At 42.2% G+C, this 21350-nt stretch overlaps 1 protein-coding gene across 1 annotated transcript in view; it reads right to left on the reverse strand.

The window, feature by feature from the left end:
- nr6a1a (nuclear receptor subfamily 6, group A, member 1a) overlaps positions 1–21350 on the reverse strand; it is a gene marked incomplete at both ends in the record, with an annotated part of 112561 nt that overhangs the window by 70716 nt on the left and 20495 nt on the right. Inside the window, one exon of the mRNA XM_080049670.1 lies at positions 16290–16337. Within this exon, the coding sequence (XP_079905796.1) occupies positions 16290–16337 (48 nt within the window). The remainder of the gene's footprint in view (positions 1–16289; positions 16338–21350) is intronic.

Below are 21350 nucleotides of genomic sequence, written 5' to 3' on the forward strand. Positions count from 1 at the left end.
ATACCGCAGTGTCGGTCGTTGCCGTTGAGTCGAGCATCGGTGAATTCCTTCAAAATGATCAGAACATGATCGGCGTGTGTTTTATCCACTAGTGTAGTGGTAGGGGTCGCCAGTACAGTAGGACAAAAAAGATGAGCCGAGCTGTGGCTTAGGCGGTAGCTGATCAGGTCAACGAAGCACAAAAGGGTTGTATGGCGCATTAAGGACACAGTGGTGACACGCTCCCCTACTGGGACGGGGCGCGACACTTTGTGCCGTTAGTCGGGGAAAAAAAAGGGGGAGGGGGGGGGGGGTGTATGTTTTTAATAAAATGGCGCCATAGACAAAACATACAGATGAATGGCTTTGTAGAGTCTAGTTGAGGTGTGATCAGTGCCAGTCTCAGATGCTCAGATTTCACTTGAACTTAAAATAATAGGGTTAATGATGCCAGAAAAAAAGGGTAAGTAAACAAATTCAACGTTAAAAGGTCACCTATTACGCAAAATGCAATTTTTCATGTTTAGTCGCCATTAATATGGGATTGTATGACTAGACTTCCAAAGTGCAAGAAAAAAGGTTTGGAAAAAAACAACCTCTCTTTTTCTCCACCTTCACCTTTCCGTAACCCTGTGTTCAAAAACAGACAGATTTCTCTCCCCTTAAAACATCATAAGGGATGAAGCCACACCCCTCATTACCAACCTGATTTAGAGGGGCTTAAAGAGACGTAGCATTTTTAAAACGTAGCATTTTAGATGGAGGCTGAAAAGAAGACATTCAGCAATGGCACTGTGAAAAATTCACTACACCATGTTAACTATTACTATTTTGAACCTGAAAAAGTACCTTGGTGCATACAGTACCTCCCATTGTCTCTTGGTTGCATTTTGCAGCAGTGGTGACTGCTGAAGAACTATCTTTCAGGGTACAACTCCATTTTGACACCAAAATACAGCATTTCGCTTCTCGGGACAACCTTCTCGTTCCAGTTCTCATTGAACTCGGTTAGTTTTGCTGAACACAATCGGCAACGTGATTTAGATCAAGCGGGTCTGTCTGGCCGTGAGGTGGCAGAGGCAGCAGCATCTGGGCATGAACACAAAGGTTCGATCAGTAACCAGGTCAATCCCTATGCTGGCTCACCCTGCTGCTGGCACCCACTGATAACGGAAATGTGAAATCAGAATAGCCAGCGGTGATTTTCACTCCTCTACTTCCCCTGCTCAGTGCCATTTCTAAATCTCTCAGTGTGGTGTGAGGCTTCCCTGCGTTTTGGCTGGCATGGGTGTAGGAGACGGAGGGGGTGTTTTAAGATGGTCATGATCATGGGTGTTGGCCTGGTTCCATGTTCCCTTGCTGTTTGTAGTACGGTTTGCCAGTCAGCCAGTTCGGATTCGGGGCATACAAGGGTTCACAGATGATCCCACCACTGCACTGCGTCGTTTCAACAGATTAAAAAAAAACCTGGGATTATGTGCCATAAGCGAATGTTGTATAACCTTTTGTTTGGCTTTCTTTGGAGGAGAGTGTTTGTGTTTCGGCAAAGATATTTCTGCTGCGCTTTTAATGACTCAATTCCGTCCCCGATATTCAAACACACTTGAGTTTCCAGAATAACAAAATACGATAGCTGGAGCGAGAGATTTAGGGGGGGGGGGGGTGAGCTTTGACAATGCCAGCACTCAAAAAGAAAAGGGCCGCGAGTCTGACCTGGGGATAAAGTCTGTCGAAAGATAAGAAAAAGTGGTTGAGGGCTCCGGAGAAATGTCACGGTTAAATCCAGAAGACAACCACAAAGGAGCTCTCTCTCTCTCATCCCGCTTTGTTAAAGAGATCCACGAAAAAGAGAACCCGAGATACATATTCATCAGCCTTAGCGCTCACGACTGAAATGAGCCGACAGAGCTTTGGAGAATAGAGAGCAGTGTGACATCCAGTGCAGTGCTCTCGGGCCATGCTGCGGGGAGTGGATAAGTCAACTATAGAGCCAGACTGACGTGAGGTGATCAAGTGCATCGACACCAGGTTCATAAGGTGCACGGCAGTCAGAAAGAATAGATAGACAAAGAGAAAAACAAGGCATGCATACAGGCATGTCACTCACCACTGGAAATAGGAGGGGGGGGGCAGGTAAATCATAAGCAGTGACTGCAGTGTATGTTTGTCACTGTCAAGGGGAGAGAGTCATGGGTTAATGGTGGGGGGGAAAGGAGCTGGCAGCGGTAGATAGGAGCTGGCCCGACTACAGTAAAGGTTTTTGCAAAGTAAACCCCCGGAGCCTTCTTGGCAGGATGATCCGTGGCACGTGGCAGCAGGGTGTTCCTGAAAAAAAAAAAAAAAAAACTTTGGCGCTCCGCCTGAAGGAGTCCCTCCACACTGGAGCAGGCAGGCAGACGGGCCTGGACACTGCCTGTACCAAGGTTCAGACACTATGGCTTTTCAGGCCAGCCAAAATCGCTTTGTCCGCCCAAAGAATCCAAAGAAATACACCAAGAGAAATGTCAAACCATGCAATAGTGTTTTTTGTCCAACGGGTAGGGTTTATTAAGTTTGTGTTTTTTTTTTTAATTATCATGGTTATTATTAATTTAAAATGTAATCTGTTAGAAGGTGCTATTTTGTGCCAATATTTTGTATCTTTAAAGATAAGTGGGATTTTTAGCACCTTGGGAGGTAGGGCTGCATGTTGGCAAGGAGTTCAGGATATGATGCGCATCGCGATACATGGGTATGATTAATTACAATTCGATGCATATTGCAGGATTCCACATAGTTCACTGAAAATGTTCAAACGGAGCTGAATATAAGTCATTGTGTACGATCAGGGTGGACATTATAGGTACAAAAAAATAAAAAGATTATAAGAACCTGATAATCCGCAATCGTCCCTTGCTAGAACTGGATTTGATTCATTGGACTCACCACTAAAACTAGAACGATCAGTGTCACTATTGCTAATACTAATATTGATGATAGGATTACTGAACCTAAAAATACCTAAGCTTCACAGAACAGTGCCAAAATGCTTCACTAGAATCAAACCAGTGTTAACAATCAAATGTCATCACACTTTGCACGTCATAAGTGGTGTCCATTACTTCTCAGCTATTATTGGTCCCTTATCTTTATCTGATCCTAATTTCTTTATTGACTTCCACATTGCATATACCAGCACTGTTGCATCACAGACCATTCCACTTAATGTGTGAGAAATAACGCAAGCCGCGTGACGGCTAAATATGATACTTCTTGAACCCGCTGCACTGCTAAATCTCATTATAAACTTCTTAATTCCCGCAGATATTAAAATGTCCACACTGACTTAAAGCCCGTTTTGTGACTGACACAGCAATTAAGGCATATTTGTTGAATTTGATTGAGTTTGCCCACGAAGGAGGATCACAAGCGGCGCCAGTGATTTTAGCGATTTAATCTTCTCATGCAGTTCCATTAGGAGATGTCTTGCAGTGCGCAGAGTGGATTGTATAATATTAGTTGTCAAGAGGCACGATGGGATGGGAAAGAGTGTAAGAGCATATGCAGCCAGGCAGACAGTCTCTGAGACTAGTATTTTAGAACAGGCATCCGTGCTATGCTGGGAGTGTCAGGTTAACTGTGGGTACAGTTGTGAGCAAAACACTCATTACGTCATAGGGAATGAACAGCTATTAGGAAAGTTTTGAAATGTCTAAAGGAGCTACAAAATCCTGCATCATATGTGTCCCTCTCAGGTCATAGCCTGTGAGATTCTGTGCAATGACCAAAGGGAAATGAAAAGCAAAAGGCCAAAGACAAATTTCAACCAAGGTGGATAATGATGCCTAAATGGTTGAGCCATGAAACCAGTAGGTGGTTTTACACCATAACAGTCTGATAGAATGTCCGTTTTTTGGGGGAATGTTTGCATACATTCATCTGCTAGTGTGAAGGGACTGGGGTCAGCTCCCGACTCAACATTTTCACTTCCTGGCCATGATTTGTCACATTGTACCCGAAGCTTAACCAAACCTAGCTGACTGACCTCAACTCTAACAGAGAGAAACAGTTTGGAACACTGAGTTCTTGTTCCTTGTGCACAGACTAAATTCCCCAGAGTTTCTAGTCTGAGAATAGATTCCCACATGGACCACGGCTTCATATTTTAGTCAGCATTTAAGTCCCTGAACCTTTCACAAGGCTCAATACTCCCCAAGGAAAAAATAACAGCACCCTGGATACATTGATAACTCTGTATGGGAGGATGTACTTTTTTTTATGTCAAATCTTATCTAATCTGACCTTAAAGCAACAATATGTAACTTTTCCACAGTTTCATAGTCGGTCAAATTGTGCAATAACTTGAAACAGGGAGGGTTAGGGGGGAGCTGACAGTCATTTAATCCCAGTTATGGCTCAGGCTTGATTCAAATAAATTAATCAGTTAAACCAAAGTGTCTTTTTCTGGTTTTTAAATGTCCGTCTTCAATTTAGCGTTGGCCACTTAGCCACAGCCTACAGACATCATGGCAACAGTTGAGTAAATTACTCCAAACGCAAACTACAGGCTGCAGACGCTAGGGTCATACTTGTGTTAATTCCCGTTACATTACTGTACCATCTCAGTCAACATGTTTTTTTCTGGCTTCAGGTCTTGACTCTTTCCTGGCTTCACTATGATGTTGTAGTTTTTTTGTTTAGATACCTTTAGTTGGCGCCAAAGCACACCAAACTGAAATGTTACATATTGTTGCTTTAAGTTCACCGTTTCACACACACACACACTCACAAGAAAACTGCTCAGTCCAACCAACACAGTCCTGACATAACTATCATATATGATACAGCAACTTCTTTAAGCATTTGAGCTCATTTTATTTTGTGTGTTTTGCGTTGGCTTGGTTTCAGGCAGCAAGTACAGAGTCCTGGCCGCAGACCAGCTAGCTATGCAGGCAACACGACGACAGAGAGTACACTGTGTGCTTCTTATTGTCCAACCCCTGGAATGTGCTGACGAGGCAGGGTTCACACTGGTTCAGTCACACTGTTGCACTCTTCACTCCCGGGGCCTGGTTGGGGCTCTCATGCTCAGCCCAGCTATTTTTAAAAACACATGCTATACTTTTTGCAAGTTTTAGCAGTTATGCAAAGTTTTTAAGTGGACACGTGTACATGGAAGTGCGGCCACGCCTTGAAGCAATGAGTGAAGTCAGCATGCGACGCCGTCAGTTAGCATACATGTCTCCCTCCCCAAATGTGGGGAGAGCGGAAGTCAAGTCAGATGAAGAACAAAAATAAAAAAAATATGTGGGGGAAGTAGAGGGGGAGATATTTCAGAATGAAAAAAAAAAAGCCTCCGATTCTTAGGCAGGCAGCCAAACAGTACAAGTGCCAAAGAGGGAAGCCATTGAAGCCTGAGCCAGAGGGACTAAAAAAAAAAAACTATTACCGTACTTCCCACCTTGTCTGTGAGAGGAAACACAAAGAGATATTAGGAAAATTCTCAAACCTGGAGAGTTGGCTATTTTGATTCAAGGTGAAAATTATTTTCAAGGAATATTCAACTTTCATCTCAACTTCGGGCTTTTGTTTGAGTGGAAGCTTGACGGGAAAAACGACGACAATAAAAAAAGAATTCATGTAAGATTCACGTAAAATCGAGACATTTGATAGCATTATAGCGTGTTAATGGTGACGTCTCTTTTGTGGTCAGTGAACTGTGTCAAAGCAGCAGAGAGTGGATTGTGCCTCACTTCCCAAAGTGATCATTTATTTAAGCAGAGAGCAAGAGACTGCTTCCTCCCCCTTTTTCATTCTCCTTCTTCTACAGTACACCAAAAGGTTTTCGTTCAGAAAGCCTTTAGAACACACAAAAGAGATCAGCAGATCAAATGTGTTCCTTTTCCATCTGATCTATCCAACAGAAGAAGAATCCCTCGGAACGGCAACAAATCTCTCTACAATGAGTTGCATCATGAGATATTCACTACCTCTTTAACAGGTCTCAGTACCTCTTGGAATCAAAACCACCGACCTACATAAAGTGGCAAAATCCGACGTGAAAAGAGGATGCAGAGTAAACCATATAGAGTGTTCTAAATCCCTTTTTCTGTGCTAAGGGAAACGGGCCAAGAAGGGGGGGGCGGGGAGGGAGAAAGACAAGAAAAAGGAGAGACCGACAGACAGACAGTGCAGCATTAATAATACATGACTGCATGATTTTCCAACCTCAAAGAGAGCTAACGCAGGAAAGGCGCACTCCCAGAGCAGTAGCATGGGGTTCAGCGCAGGGTGAAGGCAAGCGTAATCTCTAACTAGCTTCAACAACTGCAGTGCACTAGTTTAAGCTGCGGGGCACCGGGAACTTTCTCTGATCACATTTGTGCCAATTTGCCGCCTTTCTATGAGCCGGTTGCCGTCATGATGCAATGTTCTGACCGACTCCCCCATCCTTAATTTTTTTTGTTCTTCTTGTTGTCGTTGCAGTATGAAGGTAAAGGCTCCGACAGCTGAGGACGATGACAACTGAGATGGCGTTCACTGCGTCTGCTATGGGCTATTTAAGGGAACCAGAACCTTTGCATCACCACCTCTTCCCTCACTCCCACTGGCTTCCCATCAACGTCATTCTAAATCACATCCACATGGGTGGTAATGCGTCTTGGCACGGAGTCACTCGGCACAGACCAAGAGAAACACAGAAGCACGCACACAGATACACACACACACACACACACACACAGGAATGTGATACTCGCAACACGCAGCTGTATGCAAGCCTGACTTTCTCTGGCTGACGATTAGCATTACAAAGTTAGAGTTTTTCAGTTGTTCGAAGCATCTGTTGACACCTGAGGTGATCTTAGCTGGCTTCCAAAGGAACAAATACAAGTTTAGAAGTACAGATGTTGTCTCTCTTTTTAAAGGTCACATATTATGGTCATTTTCAGGTCCAAAATTGGCATTTGGGTTTCTACTAGAAACTGTTTTCATGGTGTACTTTCAACAAAAAAAAACATCACATTTCTCAGAGTGCCATTGCTGAATCTTCTCTTTTCAGCCTCTGTCTGAAACACATAGGTGTCTGGGGTTGCATATGGAGGCAATGCTAGATTGACTCGACATCATTGGAAACGAGGGTCTCCTCTGAATGATCTCTCTCTTGGAGTATAAATAATAAAAGAAAGGTTAGATTGGTAATGAGGGGATGTGGCTTCTCCTCTTATGATGTCATTTTACATAATAGGTGACCTTTAAATATTTGTGATTTAGATCGGAACCAACAAGCAGGGACAAGCAGGAGCTTATGTGCATTTACAATAGTCTAGAGCCTAACCGCACCTACAAAGAGAGGCTGAAGACAAATGGAAATAAACCTGGTTAGCTTAACTTTTGTCTCATAATGTTGTGTAAGTGGATTTTTTCCCTGACAAATCAAAAAGCTGCAATTAAATCAATCAAATAAACAAACAAGTAGTTGCAAGACACATAGTCCTTTCCTGGTGCCCGCGGTGAACATTCAACGCTGTCGGTGAGTTTTTGCTCTGACCAAAACCATCGATCGTTGACTGTACCCCGAGGAGCACCACAGTACAACATTGTCTGAAAACCATACATCATCCAGCGCAGAGGTCTGAACGACAGACTGTAGGTGGAATATAGGGTCAAACCTGTGACCTTCAGTTGGCCCGGAACCATTCCGTCAGGCGCTCACTCTTTAAGGCTGCAATAAACATTCATTGCTGTCGGTGGGTTTACTTGAGAATAACTCACTGATCAATGAATGCAGACTGCGGTTCAAACCCTCAGTGACCAGTGAGTGAGCCGTGAAGGTTCGATGGGAGCAACTGATGTGGAACCGAAACGTGGTAAGGGTAATAGGGAGAATTAAGGTAGAGCAATGTTTTGCATGGACGCTGGCCTACACTGATAAAAACAAGCGTATTATGTGAAATGTACTGATGTTACCATATAGTATATGTTAGCGGGGAAGTTTGGATTAATGAAAGAGTTATCACTAGCTATCCTTCCAACATTTTACAGTTTTACAATGTTGTTTGGAGAAGAGAAGTTGCAGACAAGAGAGAAATGTTATATCTTTGGTTATTTATGTATTCATGTTGCTTACAATGTTATTTTGTTGAAATCTGTTCAGGTTATTTGTTATTAAATGGTACATTAACTTAAATGTTATTATAAATGTTATTTATAAAATAAAATTATTTTCAAATTTCAAAAATTGTTGTATGCCTCGAATTGTGGGTCAAAAATTGTTATGTTTTAGACCAGTGATTCCAGAGTTTTCTTTTCATGGACATTAATTGTATTTTCATGTTGTGTTGACAGTAGCCGCCGCGTGGGTCTTTAACTGATGTTCTTATCCAAAGCACAGCGGGGGTTCAGCATGTTGCCTAAAGCAGGCTCTATCACCATGACCGATACATGTTCAATTGCATGACTTCCCTCTGATTTTCCATTATTAAACATGACAGTTTTCATGACCTCCAAATTGAATCCTGTTCTTACTTGTGTGTGTTGTCTAAATTCATTCTTGGGCTGAAAATCAAACGGGTTCTTTCTGTATAACCAGATACAGATTCTGAATTCTTCCAAGGAGACATTTAAAAAGACAGACTGGCTGATGTGGATGTAAAGGAGGACACTCACCCAAATGTAATGTAACTTAAAATGTAAGTAAGTAAATAAATAAATACATAAATAATATGAGACAGAATCCTGCCTCAGCTACTAATAAATAGAAACTTAATGAAAAATAAAAAGGGAAACGATACTGTAACTTTAATAAGACTTGTAAGTTGTGACCCTATTTCACTATGTCATTGGAGGAGATATGAACATTTGGAAATAATCTTGTGGTAATCGCCCTGTAAGATCATGTCAACATGCTGGTAAATGTCAAGCACATTGGCGTTTTTCAGCCAGGACGTGTCGGAGGGGACAATGAGGAACTGCCCTGAACGCTTTTGGCCTTTCAGCTGTCTTAGTAAATAGCAAACTTACACTTTTTCTCCACACTCACATACACAGTCAGTCTACTAGACATTTTAAAAAGGTGTTAATTAAGTCTTAATAACTCATCATTACTGTGTATTCACATAAACCATTACTGTGTTAACTCAGATTTGTTCAGTGTTAATTATGGGCACATGTCAGATGGAACAAGACAACCAAAGGGCAAAAGTGGAAACCAAGAAAATAAGACATACATTTAAATGTTTGCTTTAAAAAAAAAAAAAAAGGGAATTCAAGTGTTTCTCTCCCGAGTTGTATTCTTGTCATGCTGAAAACCTCTCAAACAACCCCCACATTCCATGAAACTAAGCTCCTTAAAGTCTGCAGCTTTCAACATTCTGCAAAATACGGATACATTACTGACTTGAAATGAGGGATTAATCTATAAATAAATAAGTGGATGACTTAATGAAAACGTCAGTGCTGGTTTTGCTGCTGCTTTAAGTAAAGCAGTACAGTATCTACAGCGGCCTGTATGCGGCAGTGGTTTCATACCGTTTGCTATGTATATATATATAATATAGGGCCACACAAAAGTCTGCTTGATTCTCCCCGTGGAGTTGGGCTTTGTCATCACACACTGAAGTTATAGGCGCCGACACTGGGAACAGCGTGACCCACTTCTCCCCGACCTGGAAACACTCCGCGGGCTGACCCCAGAGTCCAACGCCAACGCACGTTGCATCAAGCAAGGGAAAAAGGGACGGGGAAAAAGGGACGGGGAAACAAATCTAGGCGAACCATGAATTATGAAAGCACTAAAATGATAAGAAAGCACGGAGGTCAGCAGCAGCAGCAGTTCCAAAACACTCTGCAGCACTCAGGCCATGTTCCTAGTGCAAAATGCAGGGGGGACGGGGGGAGGGGGGGGGGCACCCATGAGAGAGGAGAACAAGGGAGGATCAAGTGGAAGAAAAAGGCTACTAGTGGCCTTTCATTCTTCTTCGGCTGATCTATACATTTACTTTAAATCAAACACAGCCTAACAGTGAAAACCACTTCAAAAAGAAAAAGAAACATCCCAAAAAGGAACAAAGCAAGGGATCTGAAGGGGCGTCAAGTGTTTGACTGTGCAGCACACACAGGAAAATGAAAAGCTGGTGATCTTGAATGACTTTTTGGACACAGGCATAAGTTAGCAGTGCAGTTATGTGAGGACAAAGGAAAGGCATGTGGCTGGGTTCCAGACAAGTAGTTCCATATGGGTGTTGAGTTCACTGGGTCCAGGTGGCACGTGGGGACCATACATCACATGGAGGTCGGCATGGATCTACTGCCCCCTAATGGCCTGGAAGGTGTAGTGCTGCAGGAGGCCTGATTTTGCAAGGTGGGCTCCATGGAAGATTAAAGTGTGTAGGTTAAATAGTTTTTAACTTATTGATATCATGAAACGTTGCCAGTTGATTACTTACATTAACAGTTATCTTTGGAATACAATATTTTCAGAAATGTTTGAATAAATATGCAAATATGGCAACATCTAATTATGTGTAAATATACGTCTCTACGTATACACACACACACAGTATATCACAAAATGTAGTTACACCCCTCACATTTCTTCAAATATTTCATTTTCATTGTATCTTTTCATGGGACAACACTGAAGAAATTACACTTTGATACAATGTAACGTAGTCAGTAAATTTACACTGTTATACAAGCTGTACACTGTCCCCTCAAAACAACTCGACACAGCCATTAATGTCTAAACTGCTGGCAACAAAAGTGAGTACACCCCTAAGTGAAAATGTCAAAATTTGGCCCAAAGTGTCAATATTTTGTGTGGCCACCATTATTTTCCAGCACTGCCTTAACCCTCTTGGGCATGGAGTTCACTAGAGCTTCACAGGTTGCCACTGGAATCCTCTTCCACTCATTCATGACAGCATCTAGGAGCTGGTGGATATTAGAGACCTTGCGCTCCTCCACATTCCATTTGAGGATGCCCCAAAGATGCTCAATAGGGTTTAAGTCTGGAGACATGCTTGGCCAGGCCATAACCTTTACCCTCAGCTTCTTCAGTAAGGCAGTGGTGGTTTGGAGGTGTGTTTGGGGTCGTTTATCATGTTGCAATACTGCCCTGCGGCCCAGTTTACGAAGGGAGGGGATCATGCTCTGCTTCAGTATGGCACAGTACATGTTGGCATTCAGTGAACTGTAGCTCCCCAGTGCTGGCAGCAATCATTTAGCCCCAGACCATGACACTCCAACCACCATGCTTGACTATAGGCAAGACACACTTGTCTTTGTACTCCTCACCTGGTTGCCGCCCCACAACCTTGATACCATCTGAACCAAATAAGATTATCTACCAAGAGTGTTTGGGCAGTGCTGGAAAATAATGGAGGCCACACAAAATATTGACACTTTCAGCGCAATTTGGACATTTTCACTCAGGGGTGTACTCACTTTTGTTGCCAGCACTTTAGACATGAATGTCTGTGTGTCAAGTTATTTTGAGGGAACAGTACATTTACACTGTTATACAAGCTGTAAACCGACTACTTTACATTGTATCAAAGAGTCATTTCTTCAGTGTTGTCCCATGAAAAGATATAATGAAATATTTAAAGAAATGTGAGGGGTGTACTCACTTTTGTGAGATACTGTACGTAGGGGAAGGTGGGGTGATTTGTGCAACTTTTTACTCAAAGTGATTTTAAAGTGAGGCCTTGACAGTTAAGTCTCCAACTCAAATATGTACATATATTTCAGGATGTTGTGCATCCCTGGCAATAAAAACTTTGGATCTGGAATAAACTGTTTAAGAAATATAGCTTTCGGAAAAAAAGTTGTCTTGTCGCACAAATCACCCCACGTAGTGGGGTGATTTGTGCGTCATTGTGTCACAATGACAAAGTCACCATCATCATCTTTCTGGCCATCTGAACTCTCATCAGTGGTGTCGTTAAGTGGAATTGAGATGTCACTCTCTTCTGAGCTACTGTAGACAATCACTTTCTTTTGGTGACCAGCGTATACAGCCATGCCACTGGCACAACTCTCAGAAATGTACTTTGCACTAGTTGCTCCGTGCTTGTGGAACCAACTGCCACCTGACAAATGTGATTCCCCCTACATTACTGCCTTTAAATCAAGGCTCAAAACCCATATCTACACCCTGGTGTTTCCTCCCCATTAACCTCTGCACTACTTACTTACCTCTGCACTACTATCTGTGTTTATGTGGATGTATGGGCTTTACGTCTTTTATTTTGGTTATTGTTATTTTACCTTCATTGTTTACCTACTGAATGCACTATGTACAGCACTTTGGACAGTGCAAACTGTCATAAATGTGCTTTTATAAATACATTTTACTTACTTACTTACTTATAACTCACCCAGGCCCTTGCGCACAAATCACCCCATCCCCAGAATTTTGGATAATAGGCATGATGCAGCAATTTAGGGTTGACATTGTGCTAACTATATAGACTCAAAGTGTAGCATACCAAAGCACTAAAACATGTGTCAAATGTTTTCAAACGTGTCTATAATTGTTCAGACACAATAATCAAAAAACCTTGATCATGGAAATTTTACTTTGAAAGGCAAAACACAGTTTTTTTAGCTTAAATGTGCTTATATCTTATTCCTTGTGTCTCCCTTCTTTACAGGATGAGTCAAATGGATGGCTCTTCTTAAATATGTGGTCACATTTCCAATTTCTTCCACGGTTTTCTAGAAACAAGGGGTTTTGCAACTTCCAAAATGCACAAATCACCCCACCTTCCCCTATATAGTCTTTTTTTTTTTTTTTTTTTTTTTACAACACAATAGTGTCCAAAGCTTTTAAAGAATTTTGGATACAGCCATTTTCATTGTATAAATAATTGTACAAATCAAAAAAAAAAAAACCTATGAACAGATCTTAAGATGCATTTGGCATGTTTTTAAGAATAAAATGTATCATAAGTGAGACAATAAACAACATGTTAACAAATCATTTAGTAATAACACTCTGAATAGTGCTGAGAATGAATAATGGAAAGTTAATGCTTTAGAAGTGGAGATTTTTTGTTTCAGAGTATTACAAAATCTAATGTCAAGATAAGCGCTGTTAAACATGGCTGTATAGGAGAAATAGACGCAAACAGACAACCCTTAGTCAAATAAACACCTAAATGTACAGAAAAAGTGGGACCTTTTAGGTATACGAATATGAAAGAGGAAGACTATAGTATGGAAGGAAAATAGCCAAAAATCTCAAAATTGACCTTTACTTGAAAAAAAGCAATGTTTTTGCCGGCAGTGTCTCACATGATTGATAACTAGTCATTAAACTGGGCATTTAGCCATTGCTCTTTTAACCAAATAGCATCTTCCACATAGCTTATCCAGGTGGACATGGAATGCGGAAAATTGGAAGGTACATTTATTGTTACCAATATGATCGCACCTACTGTGTAGTGTGTACATTTCCCAAAAGATGAGAAATGTATCTGCAAAGGAATGAAAACTGCACGAGTGAAACCACTCACTCGGGGGCAAAGTTTAGGAGAGAAAGTCCTGACCCCAGCTGCTAATGATTAACCATGGAACAGAGGTAGTCACTAAAGAAGCCTGATAACCCCGGTTGTTGACCCACTTGACAGCCATTGGTCAGCTGTGTTGTGGACCCTAATGCAGTGCATGGGGTCAGGGAGGACTGTGACCGAGCCAGGGTCAAGAGAGGTGACCGCAGGAGGGGGGGTGGAGCCACGGAGGCAAAACATGACACAAAAACACATTTGTTGATGGGGTATGACTTTTACGCTTCCAAGAGACTTGCTTCAATGAATGTTTGAGGGGAAAAAGCTAAAGAATAACCCAGGTGATGATTTACATCCACTGTGAGAAATCTTGACCGTTAAATAATTGATCCAGATGTATGCATGTGTCGAGTGAATAAGTGTCCAGCTCCGGCTTTAAATGGACTTTTTGGATGTTTTACCACCGAACCAGAGGGCTACGTCTGTGCCCACTGCGGTCTTACAGCTTCATAACCCCATGAACCACTAATTAATCCCCAATAAATGACCAGCTGCAGCTCCATGAAGATGGTTGATGCCTGCTCTAAGTCTGAAGGAGAAAGATTCAGAGGAGGGCTGGGTAGGAAATCAACTTTTTTTTGCCGCCAGGGTTTTCCAAACCAAATTTAAGACTTTCTTTTTTAATACCACTTAGTATGATATTGAATGCCAACTGCACTCCGTACAAGTATGATGGATATAAAAGGGAGGATCAGTATTAATCCTATGCCCTAGAGAACTTTATTATAGACAAAAGGTCGCTGTCCACAATGATACATATTTATAATTATGCTAACACATGGATCTTGTACACAAATGGATCGATGGCCGATTCGCTTCCTCTACGACAATGACGTTGGCACAGGAAGAAGGAAGGGGCGGGACTAGTGTGTGCAGGAAGCACTACAGATGTCTAAAGCCGGCCCATTTCAACACTGGCTTTCTTCAAATGCATACAAAAAAATGTCAATTTCAAGGGCGTTTGCATATATTTCAGGGGCATCCAGCTAAACTTTTTATTTGAGCTCATCCGATTGTAAGGACTTTATCTACGGGGCTAGTGATGAAAACAGCTGTTGCTAACTCAGCTATTTGGCCCCTTGACCTGGAGGTTTTTTGGTCACTGAATGGGGGTTTCTGAATTCCCACCCGTCAGAGCATTTACAAGCATGGAGGAGCCCGGCCTCGGTCCCCCTTGACCTCAGCATCACCCCTTTGCCCAGTGCACGCACAGGGGCATCCTGGGAGAGAGAGGGAGACACACACACACAAACAGAGAGAGAGAGAGAGGGGGGGGGGAAGGGGGGGTGGCGGCGGCCGGGAGCCAACCTCGTCAAGTTTACAACCCAATCAGGCTCTGGGCCTCATAAATCCAAGCCCCTCCTCTCGTGCAGCACGCAACAATGCGGGCCATTCTCTAGTGTGCGCAGGTTTTAATAGTTCCTCTCCGGCTTCCTTCCACTTCTTCTCCCTGACTAACCCTCTCCCCCCTTCCCCCTGTTTATAGAGAAAGCCCAGGCCTGGACCCAGAGCCGCACACAATCAGGTCAGCGGAGAGTCACGGCGAGGTCAGCGCTTTGTGAACTGTGTGCGACCTCTGACCCCCCCCCCCCCCATGGTGCCACCTGGCGCTGCCATGGCAAAGCTAAAGGGTCCCGGGGCTGAACTTCGCCTGAACCTGGACCTTAACATTGGACCATTGCCTCACCCCTTGGCCCCCTCTTGCTCACAGCTTTTCCTCTAAAGTGCCAAGAGTCACACCATTCGGACATGTTTAAATTATCATCCATGACCCGCGGCCATTTGTGATGATGACGATTAAGTTACGTTTATTTACAAAATGTACATCGAAATTTGTTCTGCGCATATCCCCTCTCAAGTTACCACACCTCGGAAGGGGGTCAGAGCGCAGGGTCAGCCATAGTTCGGGGTTAAGTGCCTTGCTCAAGGACATAATGGTAGAGATGGTGGGCACCATAGATGCTATACCAACCACCACTAGTGTTACAACTAACACCCTTCTGTCCAGTGCCGGGAATCAAACTAATAACCTCATGGTTACTGGTCGGCCACTTTCTCCTCTAGGCCATCCTACCACCCCATGGCATGAGTTGTAGCCAGTCACACAGAGGTTATGCATTCAACTAACACACCTATGCACAAACTGAGGCTATATCCAATGGAACAAAAAATGATGAAAAACAACACACAAACAAGTTCTTTCTAAAGCAACAAAACAACAATAACGATCCTGCTATTAAAAAGGATGTGGCTGCTTGTAGACATTTCATTGTTAACTTTTTCCACTGTAGTTCCCACACAGTTTTTCCCCGGTTACTGCTGTGGAGCCAAAGGACCCATACTGCTAACAGTAGAAGCCATGCTCCATCATCATTGAGTTTGTACTCCCCTCTTGTGGATGTGATTGGAAATGATATAAAATAAAATAAAAAGATATATGATTGCAGCCCTCTACTTAACCACTAGATGGAGCTATGATGTAAGGATTTTATTTGATAAACCAGAAAGTGAAAACCGAGCCAGCCGTGTCATGAGCAGAGGAAGATGTTTGTGTGTGACTGGTGTTGCTATGACAGTTACTACAGCAACTCAGTGTCTTAACAATGAAGTGTGGGGGGGGGGGGGGGGGGGGGTGGGGGGGGGGGGGGGAATAGATGGTGTGTTTCCTAGCAGAGTACATTTGAATAGACTTTTCCACCAACTCATTTTGCTGTATCCTTCCACCCACTGGGAACAAATGCAACATGTCTTTGGACTCACCCATGCCGTCGTTGTGTTCAGAGTCTAGTGGATGGTCGCTGTAAAAGCCTGGAAGAAGAGGAACACAGGGGTTAGAGGTTAGCTGCAAGTCAGCTCACACTGAAATTGAAATTAAAGCAATTTATTGGAAAATGAGCGCGCTTTACTGGACGATGGCCTCAACACTGTACATAGATCTTTTTCGAGGTTTGAGATGTATATTATATTTGCCCAAAGCTATAGTGAATAAAAAGGAAATTCCTTTTTATGTTAGGCGAGACACTGAAGGTGGTTAGGGTAAAAATTGTTGTATACCGATTTCTTTCAGAAAAGTTTGGAAAATAAGAAAATTGGCAATATTCGATATTGATAAAATGACCTTTTCATTCATTATGTGCTCATGTCATCTAGTCTAGAATATAACTGTAAAAGGCTAAATGTAAATGTAAAAGGCAGATTACTATAACATCTTTGCTGTCTTTTTAACTGTGCATAAAATGTGTGATTTAATGCCGCTGTATATGTCTTTTACTGTGTTCAAAGCGTTGAGATGAACTGGGTGTGTGCCGTTTGTCCTTTCAACATCTAATCCGACCTGTCTTTTCAGTCCCAACCCCCTCTTTAAAGGCTTTGGTCTTTTGCCAAGCCGTCTCTGTGAATTACTTCTTGATGACCTGCCTGGTTAAATAAAAAGCTAAACTTCAAAATAAAATCATATTTAAATTAAAAGACAGAGGACAGAGTGTGTTGTAGAGGAATAAAATGCTGACACACAACACAAAAAAATATTAATAATTGGCTACCAAATTCATGATTTTTGTTCAAATCATGGCTGGGTTTCTAACTAGGCAAATTATAGCTACCCCAGGGCCACAGACCCCCAGCTTCTTTTGAAGTAAGGCAAGGCAAGTTTATTTATAAAGCACATTTCGGACACAAGGCCATTCAAGGTGCTTTACAGATGCAAAAACAGTGCGGAAAGTACCGTACTTTCCGCACTATAAGCCGCACTGGACTATAAGCCGCAGGTGTTATAATGTTTAATTACCATATGTAAGAATTTGTGCACAGAGGGGATTGTCGGGAAAGAGATGGCTGCTTGAGGAAGCTCCCATTTATTAACATTTCAACAAACAAGTTGCATATTTGCATAACATATTCAAGTGTTACCATTTAGTGCAATAGCTACTAGGGATGGACACGAGTGTTTTCACCACTCGTGTGATCGCTTGCATTCCTCGAGGATCAATCGATTCCTCGTTAAACTTTTTTCAATTTTTAGAACGCAGCACATCTGTCTGCAGAATAACGGTGCATCGCAATAAAGCCAATAACCTGCACTTAATGCTTCTTGTCAAACAGTCACAGTTACCATATGATTGTAAGGATTTATTTTCCACAAGTTTAAAACACATTTTCCTAACTGAAAGTAATTAAATAAGCGGGCCACAATTTAAACCGATCGAGTAGGTCTGCGGTGGAGAGAAAAAAAAGAGAGAGAAAAAAAGCATGGGCTGTAGTTGGCTAACAATCAAAATAGACACCATTTAAAATAAGAAGGGCAGCAAATACAATAACATTATTGTCCTACAATATAAACACATAGATAGGCTAAATAACTCACCAAAGCAGTAGAAGTAGTAGTTGTATATCCAACCGCGTAATGCTCACTCCTGTCCGTGACTAATTACCGCGACTAATTCCTCGTTAACGGAACGTTACACCGTCGGCTTTTGAATCTCAATCCTATATTCCATAATAAAGGCTTCTTAACTGTTGTTTGCTCGAATGTGCCCGAAGTCAGCCTGGCTTCTTTACGTGACTTTCCAAGTTTTCCAGCACCGCATTCAGCTCCGCGGTGCTGTGGAGACCACACACTGGCTGCGCTGCACAGAGGTGGCAGTTATTTGCGGTTGCTGTTTGACACAACGCTTAGTTTATTTAACTTGGATCAAAATATTTAATTTTGTTAAACTTTATTTTATCCGTTTTGTGCCGTTTTGTACACGTATATAACATTTTAAAATAGGGCCGGCCCGCCGGCCGGCCTAAAGGCTACAAACACTAAAAAAAACAAAAAACGATTTTCCTCATCCACCAATCGAGATCATTTGAAACGAGGAGTACTCGAGTACTCGATTACTAACGCCCATCCCTAGTAGCTACAGAACATATACTGTGCTGTGTAATAACAGGGTCGAGAAACGGGGAAAAAGTTGCGGCTTATAGTCCGAAAAGTACGGTAAATTAATTAATTATTTTTTTTATTTTTCTATTAATAAGTACCACCATTAAAGCAGAATATGACTGATATGATAAGGTGGCTCATGTATGTTTAGCTCATCTTGAGGCCTTGTTTTACAGAGGGGCCCTGGTCAAATTGTATGTTTGACACAGCTCATTAGTATGTCAATCCAGACCTGCTTTAATCACAATAATGATTCTAGGTTTTCATTTAGAATTTCTTACGCGTGCATGATTTCCATGTTGCGAATTCAGAATGTAACTAATACACATAAACGATTATCTAAATCTTTTACGTTTCTTGTGTACCGAACAGGACACACTGTGGCAGTATTAATTTGGCCAACAGTCCAAATGACCTACGTTACTGTATGTTAAGCTTTTCCTGACAAGTGAACCTGTGTGCCTGTGAGAATAAATAATATCCACATTGTAATTTTAGATTTTCTTTTACAGTACATGGGGTAGGCTATGATGCAGACACAAATCCATTGAAATCCTTCAAGTGTGAGGCTACAGCACCCGTTTTTCCTAATGCCTTTCTTAAATGGGTAAATTGCAAAAAAATTAAAAATAAAAATAAATAAAAATATGTATTTCTATGAAACAACAGGTTTGGACCTTCAGATCTTCATTTTGGATACACACATAGTTTCGACTTCTGGCAATCTGTTGCTTTTTCAAGTCCTTGAAACTTCGACTGGTGTCTAACTTTGTGGTGTCATTTTTTCGTTAGCGAAGTGGTTGCAGATAAGACGAGTTGGAGCAAGTGAATATGAATAAACTGTCCAGTAAATGCTGACTCAATAAAAAAAACATTATGTTTTTGTGCTGAGTTGTTCCGTTTTGGTTTAATACATGGTCTCTTTTGTAAATTTTTGAATAAACACAATTATAAAAAAATAAAAAATAAGAGCGATGGACCACACGAGCGGACAGCATCAAATCCCATTTTCTTTTTACTTGCCTGATACAGAGTTACAGACCATCTGACGAGCATACGGGTCCGACCATAACCCCCAGGACAATCTGTTTGCTTCATATATTGGTTACCCCTCTTGCCGTCTCAGACTTTTTCTTTCTAACATCCCCACTTGCCCCCCCCCCCCAGTGTGCCTCCATCAGAAGCCCCTGACCATCTGTGCTGCCTGCGTCCAACACTTCTCACTTACAACAAGGCACAAGGCGGCAAAGCTCCATCCCTCACAAACATCCAGAGCGCGGGCTGGTTGTACCACCGTGCTATCAACAGCTGCAGACCCCTGACCCGACACACGCCAGCATGCCCCTCCCCCCCCCCCCCTACCACACACACACACAGCCAACACCAGCATATGTTCTCCCTGGAGCATACACCAACACACAAGCTCTGTTCCAACACACACACACACACGTGCCTCACTGCTGGCCCTCCCCTGTGCAGCAGACACACACACACACACACTTCTATTGACGTCTTAACATGGATTAATGTCTATGTGTGAGCACCTCCCACCGCGCCGGGATATTAAAACTTAAAAAGGTGAAACACTGCAGGCAAAAACTGTTTTCTCATCTATTTTGCTTCCATAACATGTCTTCTTTCATATTATTATAAATAAAAAGGCCCAAAATCTACGTTTAAGTGTTTACTTGACAGAACTTTATCCGTTTGCGTCTGTTCATTTCACCTATACATCTTATGGCCATTGTCTCTTTTCTTTCAATACTCTGAACCAAAAAACTCAACTATTAAAGCACTTACACATCAACTAAACCTTCCATAATTATTCTTAGTACTATTATTAATCTCAAATCATACATATATACAGGTCATTCTCATATAATTAGCATATTGTGATAAAGTTCAATATTTTCTGTAATGTACTGATAAACATTAGACTTTCATATATTTTAGATTCATTACACACAACTGAAGTAGCTCAAGCCTTTTATTGTTTTAATATTGATGATTTTGGCAAAAAGTAAAGAAAAACTAAAAATCCCTATCTCAAAATTAGCAAATTTCATCCAACCAATAAAAGAAAAGTGTTTTTAATACAAAAAAGTCAACCTTCAAATAATGATGTTCAGTTATGCACTCAATACTTGGTCGGGAATCCTTTCGCAGAAATGACTGCTTCAATGCGGCGTGGCATGGAGGCAATCAGCCTGTGGCACTGCTGAGGTGTTATGGAGGCCCAGGATGCTTCGATAGCGGCCTTAAGCTCATCCACAGTGTTGGGTCTGGTGTCTCTCAACTTCCTCTTTACAATATCCCACAGATTATCTATGGGGTTCAGGTCAGGAGAGTTGGCAGGCCAATTGAGCACAGTAATACCATGGTCAGTAAACCATTTACCAGTGGTTTTGGCACTGTGAGCAGGTGCCAGGTCTTGTTGAAAAATTAAATCTTCATCTCCATAAAGCTTTTCAGCAGATGGAATCATGAAGTGCTCCAAAATCTCCTGATAGCTAGCTGCATTGACCCTGCCTTTGATAAAACACAGTGGACCAACACCAGCAGCTGACATGGCACCCCAGACCATCACTGACTGTGGGTACTTGACACTGGACTTCAGGCATTTTGGCATTTCCTTCTCCCCAGTCTTCCTCCAGACTCTGGCACCTTGATTTCCGAATGACATGCTTTCATCCGAAAAAAGTACTTTGGACCACTGAGCAACAGTCCAGTGCTGCTTCTCTGTAGCCCAGGTCAGGCGCTTCTGCCGGTTTCTGGTTCAAAAGTGGCTTGACCTGGGGAATGCGGCACCTGTAGCCCATTTCCTGCACACGCCTGTGCACGGTGGCTCTGGATGTTTCTACTCCAGACTCAGTCCACTGCTTCCGCAGGTCCCC

The sequence above is a fragment of the Ammodytes marinus genome (genome assembly GCF_949987685.1).
Source record: "Ammodytes marinus genome assembly, chromosome: 2".
Lineage (NCBI taxonomy): Eukaryota > Metazoa > Chordata > Actinopteri > Uranoscopiformes > Ammodytidae > Ammodytes > Ammodytes marinus.